This window comes from Pseudorasbora parva, chromosome 9 (assembly GCF_024679245.1).
Source record: "Pseudorasbora parva isolate DD20220531a chromosome 9, ASM2467924v1, whole genome shotgun sequence".
In the NCBI taxonomy this organism is placed as follows: domain Eukaryota; kingdom Metazoa; phylum Chordata; class Actinopteri; order Cypriniformes; family Gobionidae; genus Pseudorasbora; species Pseudorasbora parva.
The window spans coordinates 11,135,367-11,145,214 of NC_090180.1; the positions used below are offsets into that span (position 1 = coordinate 11,135,367).

Genomic DNA, 9,848 nt, shown 5'->3' on the forward strand with positions numbered 1-9,848 from the left:
AATGGAGATTAATATTGAAATTAAGTGTTGTTTTGTGTTTTTGGGTAAAGGGAAACATCTGGTATTGTATAATGTTCATTTATGTTTGACATTTGAAAGATTTTGTTATGTAGAAGTTTTGACCATTACCATTGTGCAGAAGAGTAGAGCTTATGGTTAGGTTGTGATGTGAATAACTGCAAGTATTATTAATATTATTATGAAGAATAATTATTCTTTGTCCAATAAGCAATAACTTTGCTAATGCTAGTGCAATAAGAAGTTTGTTTCTACTTGTGCCAGCATCAAACAGATTAATTGAATAACATAACTGAAAGTCAAATATAAACAGGTCATTTCCATTTACTCTAATTTATATATTTTTATTTAAGTCAACTTAAATAAAAAAGCACATTCCACTAATATATAATTCATCATAACAACTACTTAACTATTATGTGTAATATTGTTACCATAATTTTTTTAAAGGATACTGTGTAATATTTTCACAGTGTAGATACGTGTAATGAAATTGTGTGATTAAATTACAACATTCATGTAACTGTTGTATTACTATGGTAAAATGTGTCATTTAATTAGTTACTAATCATATTAAAAGGAAATTGCTTTGCATTGATAAAGTAATCTAAACCACATTTATAATGGGTAACTTACTGTATTACAGTAAGCGTTTACATTTCCAAAGTAACCTTCCTACACTAAATGTTTGTGATATTCAACACATTCTTTCTGTTGTGTGACTGTGGAATTTCTTTGAATTGTCATGAATTTAATTCTACTTCCTGTCATTCCAAGTCAAATTCAAATTCAACTTCCTGTGGGGTGGAGTCAATTCAATACAAATTCCAATTATTGAATTAAATGGAGGCCAATTCTAAAATTCTGAATTTTGCACAAGCCTGGTGCAGGGACTGATCATTTATAATACTTTTTTTATTTATAATATTCCATAAAAATGTTATTCCATAAAAAAAGATTTCATGGGGACTTTAACTAGCTAAATAAAAGCCTACTTAAATCTAAACAAAATAGATTTATAGGGCTTAACAGTATAATGTGATTACATAAAAATGTAATGTTTGATAAATGCAGAACAAATAGGCTACTGTGTAGCTACAGTACTTGGTGCACGAGCAGGATAAACCAAAAAAGTCTCTGAACTATAGTTTGCATTAACTTAATATCAAAGGTATTTGGGTCAAAACAAACAGTTTTGCTACCCACTGGATCCACACAAGTACTTTTTTAGTGGTCAGATAAGATTACATTATTTTAGTTATAGAATGGCATCTAGTGAATGAGCCTGTACATTTGCAAGTGAACTCTTCTAGGATTCTAGGTGTCACCACGTGTGAAATATGACTATTAGATAAAGATATGCACATACCCACACCGAGGTTTATTCACGAGTCAAACACAGGACTTTAAACTGTGTTGATTTGTAATGAGAGGATTAGCTCGCTAAACATAGACAGATAATAACTAACGCGGTCACCAGCAAAGCATGAATGAACTTCCCACTGATCCTTATAGGGAAGAATCATTATATGAAATTAGCAATTTATGTGAAGCCGTCACGTCTGGGTCTGTTTGATAGCCCCCTCTTTTAATATGAGTGTGATTTTAATATTAATACGATATTAATATTAATGTTACATGCCTACTGTATTATTTTGACAAGCATGGTTTTGATCTGATTGAACATATGAGTGGTTTCATGGACTAAAAGTATTGTGAGCCGTGCCAGGATGCCATAGACTGTTTATATTTGGACTAAGCCGTTCACTTGGTTGATTAGTGGTTACCTAAGCGTTCCAGGTAGAGAGAAAAATCGCTTCCAAGTGCCCGATGCGAACAGCAACTTCAGACTGAACGGTGGAAATATAACAGCTTATATTTCAACATTGTATGCTCTCATGCGAAACATGGAAGAGACATTGAAGATGAGAAATAATAAAATAGGCAAGAGCAGCGGAAGTTTTTCGATCGATCAGCGTGAATCAATTTGCTAGCGAGGGAATTTAGTTAGCTATTCAGTTGTGGTTGTTTTTCCTGATTGGCTATTGACGTTTCGGCGAACCTGTTTCATATTTCATTTGTATAAACGTTCGTCGTGGAAATGGGCTTCGTATTGTCAGAGGAGTCCATGAAGAATGTACCTGTCCAGTGAACATGACCAGTGAAGTCGCTGTAGCTCGTGCCAAACAAACATGCGGGGCATGAGCGTGTTTGAGCGATCCCCCGTGACCGTGTTCGCCGCGGAGATGATGGAGGTCTTTGACCGGACTCCCACGGACAGAGAGCTCGTCTTTCAGTCCAAGGAACTTTGTAGAGAGTTCATTCACTCCAGACTCATAAGGGAAGGACTCAGCTGGTCAAAAGTCGAGTCTGACCTGCCCGAGCCACACGGAGTTCTTGTAAATGTATCTGTGGTGCTTCTTAAACTGGGTAAGAGAACCTGTAGTGAGTGTGAAGTGATGCTAGTAACAGTGTGATGATATTTCAGTTTTTTTAAAATGATCTGACAGGGAAGGGATTCAGTTTTTATCACAATGTTGTGATGCTAGTAACAGGTGTGATACAAAAAGAATAACTATACATTTTTTAAAATTAAATTAAAAAAAAGTAACAGGTGTGATGATATTTATGTTTTTATATTATCTGAAATGACATTAATATGTGAATATGATGTTTCTTTCTTTTTCTTTCTTATTTTTTAAGAATTGTATTTGGGGAAGGGATTCAGTTGTCTTTATCACAATGTTATATTGTGATGCTAGTAACAGGTGTGAGATTTCTGTTTTTTTAATATCTGACATGACATCAATATGTGAATGACATGTTCTTTCTTTCTTTCTTTCTTTCTTTCTTTCTTTCTTTCTTTCTTTTTTTAAAGAAAATTTTATTATTAATGTTGATTTTGGTTGACCACTATTCCTATTGTTGGGAGGGGGGGACATATCCCTCTCATTATCTATTGAGTGTGTATTTAAGCCATTTTATAGGTTTTACTTTGTTTTACAGGTGATGAGCTGGAGTGTATGCGCCCATATGTGTATCGTAATATTGCAAAGCAGCTGAACATCAGTGTAGCAGTCGAGGCCGTGGTGTCAGATGCGTTTCTCGCTGTAGCGACAGAGATCCTAGCCATGGGTGAGTGAGCTTGAAGACAATATAACAGGTGTTTCATAGGCAGTGTTTATGGGCATGACCTCACTGGCCCTGCATTAAATTATATTTTATATATTTAGTGCTTTTAAAGTTAAAAGTTTAAAGGGTTAGTTCACCCAAAAATGAAATGAAATTTCTTTCATTAATGACTCACCTCAATGTCGTTCCACACCTGTAAGACCTCTGTTCATCCTCAGAAAACAGTTTAAGATATTTTAGATTTAGTCCGAGGGCTTTCTGTCCTTTGAATGTAAGTTTATGCCCACTTGCTGTCCACGTCCAGAAGGTAATGAAAACATCATCAAAGTAGTAGTCCATATGTGACATCAGTTGGTTAGTTAGACTCTTTTGAAAAGTCGACAATACATTTTGGTCCAAAAATAACTATAAATACGACTTTATTCAGCATTGTCTTCCATATTTGTTTTCAAACCTCAAATAAAGAATCAAACGGTCACGAATCAGCAGATTGATTTGTGATTCATATCACCAATCTCTCGTGATTTCAGCAGTTTTCCAGTTTGGCACGCGATCCGAATCTTGAATCATGACCGTTTGATTCTTTATTTGAGGAACACGGAAGAGAAGACAATGCTGAATAAAGTCATATTTTTTGTTATTTTTGGACCAAAATGTATTGTTGACGCTTCAAAAGAGTCTAACTAACCAACTGATGTCACATATGGACTACTTTGATGATGTTTTCATTACCTTCTAGACGTGGACAGCAAGTGGGCATACACTTACATTCAAAGGACAGAAAGTCCTCGGACTAAATCTGAAATATCTTAAACTGTGTTCTGAGGATGAACAGAGGTCTTATGTGTGTGGAACGACATTGGGGTGAGTCATTAATGAAAGAAATTTAATTTTTGAGTGTACTAATAAGAATTATTTTCCTTCCAGAATTGTGCCAAGAAACCTCATAAGAGAAGAGATGTCGTTTCAAGTTATTTTGATTGAAGTTTATAAGGGCATATGAATTTAAAAAAGAAAAAAGATTTCTATTTTATAATAAATACTTAATGTTCCATAAAACTATTTAGATTTCATAGTGACCTTTTTTGTTGCTATTAATGCTATTATTATATTCTGTACATAATTGGCAACTGAGGCTATTTTGGGACAAAAAAAAATGCAGCACTGCACATGAGGGCATCTTTACTATAAATGGAGGGAATTTGGAGATTGTAGGATTCGTTCCAAATGTAAATGAAGCAATAGCCTGAGCAGAGTTTGAGTTAAAAAAAAAAAAACAGTTCAGGACATTATTATGTTTATGTTTTTATTAAATTACAATAAAATTGTCTTTACTGGAAGAGCTGTTGACTTTAACCTAATATTGGATTTCAGCAGTGTTTGAGAGGAGCACTTTGATCATGAACATCTCTTGTGGTTTAATGACAAGTTCTTCAGTGCTCTTTTTCGGAACATGGAAAAAACCCTAAAAAGGACATACCCACATTCTTCTCTTTGCACATATTTGGTCACATATTTAATCTGGGTCCTGCTTCTTCTTGATGTACATGGTGGTTGTGATTGAGTCCAAAACCATCGTTCTACTCTGCCTGACAATCTTCCCACAACCTTTCTATCTTCTGTATTAAGGTATAGATCTGTGAGGAATTCTCTTAAATGAATGCTGAAGAAGATGAAGGAACGTAAACAATTGGCATAGTCCCTGACTCTTGGCTCATCATTAGTGAAGCTCAGCAGTGTGTTAATGCTGAGATTTAATGGTGTTAGGCTTCCTGTTACATCATCACGGCAGAGCTGCGACTCGATAGTTGAATAGATTTTCAAAGAAACTAATCTAAACAGTTAGATGCGGTTTTATACTTATAGTGGCCCTGTTTTATATTTAAAATGATTTTCATGGTGGGAAGTCTTTGTTGTAAGTTGTAGACAGTAACTGGAGGTTGACATTTCTAAAATAACTACAAAATGCTGTACAGTAGTTTAACTATTTATTCATGTAAATGACCTTTGAAGACACTCTTGATTGAAAGAGCACAGTGTTTTGTGGGTGGTTTGAATTATTTTACGATACATAAACATTTAATTTGCATTAGATACGAGCAAATCTAGGATTTGCAGCCCTTACAGAATTCTAATAACCGGTTTTTAATATTATAGGAATTGTTTGAGGTGCTCAAAATGGATAGCTCAGTAGCTTTCTAGTTTTTCTAACAGAATTAATTTTACTTTCAAGGGATCACATGGGGCAAAGTGGTGGCCATCTACGCTGTAGCTGCCGGGCTGGCAGTGGACTGTGTGCGACAGGGCCATCCGGTCATGGTGCACATCATTGTGGACAGTCTGGGAGAATTTGCACGAAGGAGCCTGGTCCCATGGCTCAAAAAAAGAGGAGGATGGGTAAGTGTTCATTCTCTGCACTGCCTTCTGCATAAACCAAGATTGGTCCTGACCTCTAGAGGCCATATGAGGAAATTAAGTATTGTTACCCACCTGTAGCTATTCTGTGTTAAAGGCGTATCTAATTATTTCCTTTGTGCTACTGTAACTTCCTACTATATATTTAAAAGCATGCTATGATACTACCACCCCTGTCCCCCTATTTTATTAACATTTTATTCAGCAAGTATAATGTTACAAAATATTTCGGTCTCAAATGAATGCTGTTCTATTCCTGAAACCACAAAAATATTAAGCAGCACAACTGTTTTCAGCATTGATGATAATAAGAACTGTTTCTTAAGCAGCAAATCAGCATATTAGAATGATTTCTGAAGGATCATGTGACACTGAAGACTGGAGTAATGAACATCAGAGACTTCCTTCAAAGATATTACAATTACAAACAAAAATGTTTGAATGGTAGTGTATGTGATAGCATGTCAAATGACAATGTTTCATCTTTCATTCCAGGGGGACATTTCAAAATGTGTGGTGAACACGGACTCTAGAGCTCATGCCCATTGGTTATCAACAGCTGTGTTAACATGGAAGGAGTTTATAAAGACCATGTACATCCACCTGACGAAGTAGCCTTGTGCAGAAAGTCATCCTGTTGACTGAGAACTGAATCTTTTCCTCCCAGAACTATTTGAGTGGTCCATTGCACTGTTTGTGGAGCACTGGGGAGCAAACGGCCCCTTACAAAAGATATAGCACATCACCCAGGTTCAATGGCACCTTAATCATGTGTTACCTTTTATTATTTCTTTAAAATATATTTAAGAGTGAAACAAATACTATGAGCTGATATTGTGTGGAGGGGATGGTACTGTGAGGGAATATGGTTCTATTCATTGTTGGAATGCCTTCCTTACTTTAAAATGACAGAGAAATAAGGTCTGCAGGTAAAAGAGCTACATTCGTGCTGATGATACACTGCATAGATTCATTCTACTGAGATTTTTATACTCAATAACTGTGGCATGAGTGAAACATTTTAAATGTTTGTCCATTTTCTGATTTTTTTATTTTTTACAAAATTGCTTATGATGTTTGCAGTGTCACTTTGCACTTTCAGTTCGTACAGTCTCTCTCTCTCTCTCTCTCTCTCTCTCTGTGTGTGTGTGTATATCACTATTGTCACCAGTTGTATACATAAATAAAGATTTTAATGTGGGTACTGAGAGAAAAATGTAAAGTTTTCCACCGAGTGGGGTCCAGCAAATCATGGAAAACTTGGACATTTTTGTGCCCAGGAAAACAAAAACAGCTAATAAAGTCACAAAATAAAACATAAAACAAAAATGTAATTTCTATTTAATATATACTGTTCAAAAGTTTAGGGTTGGTTTTTTTAAAGAAGTTTCTTATGCTCACCAAGGTTGCATTTATTTGATTAAAAATACATGCCTAGAATATAATTTGTCTAATTTATTTATTTACAGATTTTATCTATTGTAAAATCTGAATTTTCAGCATCATTACTCCAGTCTTCAGTCACATGATCCTTCAGAAATCCTTCTAATATGATTTGATGCTCAAGAAACATTTCTTATCAAGATTAAAATAATGATTAAAATAATGCACCCTTACTGAATGATAGTATTACTAAAAAAAGTACATTTGAATAATATTAGAGTGGACTTTTTTATTGACCTGATCATTGTGAGTGCAATCTCTATTAACTGATTATTTTATTATTATTAAATTATTCTCCATTTGCTCATGATTGCTAAAAAATACAATGACAATGAATGTATCAAAAGTTAGAATCTTATTGAATCTATAATTGAATCTTATTGAACTTAATGTATCCCCCTAAATTGATATTAAACATATGAAATATGTTTAGTGTTAAGTTGTCCTGCAGAGAAAATGTATGTGATGTGACATATTTTGATTATTATTCAATTTGTAAACTTAATCTTATGGAAAAGGAGATGCAAAAAAACAACAACAACAACAACAACAGCATTTTCTTTAGAGACACACTTTGCCATTAACTACCTCTAAACAATTTAAATTTGTAAAGAGATTTTTATTATGGTTGCTCTACATTACCTTTATTTATTGTAACAATATTTGCAAAGCTTATTTTGTTGGTAAAACAGGTCTGATAACATCTATTACTTTAGATAATGCTCTTAGTCACAAATATATTGCCATCACCTTCAGGCTGCTGTATATAAACCATCAATATTTTAGGTTAGATGAGTGCATTACTTCAGTGCTTTTCAGAAACACATCTTCCTCCCACGTGACAGCTAGTTAATCAGTCCTGCGGTAAGTGATGTGCAAATGCTGCGCCAGAGGCTGTCCTTCCAGTGCCATAGAGACGGTCTGTTCCAGCCTTCCATCCGGCTTCAGCTGGATGTGCCTGGAGATCTGATCAAAAATCAGAATTCTTTCAATAAATAAACTAGTTCAGCACGATACATGCCACATTTCCCACTTGCAAATATTACTACATTAGAGTGTACTGTTTCATTGATTTGACATGGCACAAGTTAATCAGTTTGTTTAGTGAGACCTGTTGAACATGAGGCTGCTTGGCAAAAGATGTTCTAGCTAGGGCAGTACTGTGTAAAATCAACTGCTGCCCAGTGAGTTCCCCCTCCTCAATCTCCACAAGACCTGAAAAGGTATAAACAGATCAAAATAAAATAAATATGAAATAAATAAAAAAACGCGATAATACGGATGAACCTATCTGACAAACATTTTTATAAATCAAACACCTGAGTTTTGGGCAATGATGAAGGCCACCCTGTTGGTGCCTGGCTGAAGCCTGATGAATCCACACTCTCTGTGAAGAGGCTTTTTGCTCTCAGCATGGAATGCATTAAACCTGAAGAAAAAGTTCACAACTGTCTGCATTGCATTCTGAATTGCAGTGTCTCTGGGCACCTGTGTCTCTTGCTACTTACATAAAATTGACCACGGGCTGTCCTACATGTGAGAAATGAAGAGTCTCTGTGTAACGAAAAGGTGCGATGGATGGGAAGGAGCCCTCTCCTGGCTCATCGGACTGCCAGGTTCCCAGGAGCCAGTCCAGCGGCAGCACTGCGGGGTTCGGCTCCGCTGCGGAAACACAGGCGACGGGTTAAATGAGATCGAAGAGCGCTTATCTGTGATATAAAATATGTTCACGACACGGGCAAAAATTCTGATGCACCTGCAGTTTATTTAATGTTTGATTCATTTTAATGATAACACATTTGACGATTGATCTAACGTTACAGAAGAAATCTCGGAATTAAGAAGTCATTAGAAAAAAGAAAAATCAGGTGTCTATGAATTTGAATGGAATCATTAGGTTGTCCTACCAGAGTGATTGAATGGGCATGACATTCCGCTTGAATATGTTCAAATAACTTTAAAATTTAACTGTATAATTGACACTAAATGTATTGCTCGCTGCGGCTGCTAAACTACTATCTGATCTGTTTTCCATCACAGTGCGTAATCTACTTCCTGATTAGACGCTAAGAACTCTGGGAGATGTAGTTATTATGCGTTCTGACGATGTTCACTTGACGCGGAATCAAGCTGAAGAACAAATACTGCAGAACAACTTTGCTCCACTACGCATTTAGCACAATTTAGATATGATGAATGTTTTAATTTAGCAATTTTTTATGTCATTACATTGTGAAACCAATGGGAAAAAATGTTTTGTGAAAAATTAGTCTACATTTCATTCATACACCAGGACTAAAATATTGAAAAATAACTTATTTTTTTTCATTCACCAATCAATTTTTTGGGTGTCAGGATTATATATTTTTAAAAATACAACAGAATTATTTAATATACGTGGGTGAAATTAGCCTACCATACATTTTTTCCCCATTCAATGCATGTCTCTGTACATACATCTCTAATTTGCATATTACAGTTTTTCTCAGTCGCTTTGGTACATTTCTCAGATCAGAATTGAAATTCTCAAACCTACCTGTTCAATTCTCACATCATTGTGTCACTTGTGCACATCAAAAAAGCAGTTTCTCATTTCTTTGAACAAGTTGCAAATGCTTTGGTACATCCATACAAATGATTATGTACAATTCTCTGCTGTTTCCTACATTATCAGTTGCTTATGTCATGTTGATCAACATGTATTACATTGGGTCTCTGTTGAATAGTCTTGCCCCCCACAACATTTAGGCACAAGCTCAGCATAAGTCTTTACATGCAAAATGGTTGAACAAGTTATCATAATATGTCAAGCATATTTCTATACTTTCTATATTTCCATT

The 9,848-nt window shown here is 35.3% G+C and overlaps 2 protein-coding genes across 2 annotated transcripts; one reads left to right on the plus strand and one right to left on the minus strand.

Moving 5' to 3' along the window:
• The first annotated feature begins 1,256 nt into the window (after nt 1-1,256).
• On the plus strand, nt 1,257-7,134 carry bokb (BCL2 family apoptosis regulator BOK b). The gene is made up of 4 exons (XM_067453887.1): nt 1,257-2,448; nt 3,025-3,153; nt 5,384-5,547; nt 6,061-7,134. The coding sequence occupies exons 1-4, from the start codon at nt 2,211-2,213 to the stop codon at nt 6,178-6,180; spliced, it is 651 nt and encodes a 216-aa protein (XP_067309988.1). The 5' UTR covers nt 1,257-2,210; the 3' UTR covers nt 6,181-7,134.
• Nucleotides 7,135-7,606: 472 nt separating this feature from the next.
• On the minus strand, nt 7,607-9,065 carry thap4 (THAP domain containing 4). Its single transcript, XM_067453889.1, has 5 exons — nt 8,916-9,065; nt 8,517-8,670; nt 8,328-8,437; nt 8,120-8,223; nt 7,607-7,974 (listed from the first exon to the last, which is right to left on the minus strand). The coding sequence occupies exons 1-5, from the start codon at nt 8,938-8,940 to the stop codon at nt 7,858-7,860; spliced, it is 510 nt and encodes a 169-aa protein (XP_067309990.1). The 5' UTR covers nt 8,941-9,065; the 3' UTR covers nt 7,607-7,857.
• Between the last annotated feature and the right edge of the window lie 783 nt (nt 9,066-9,848).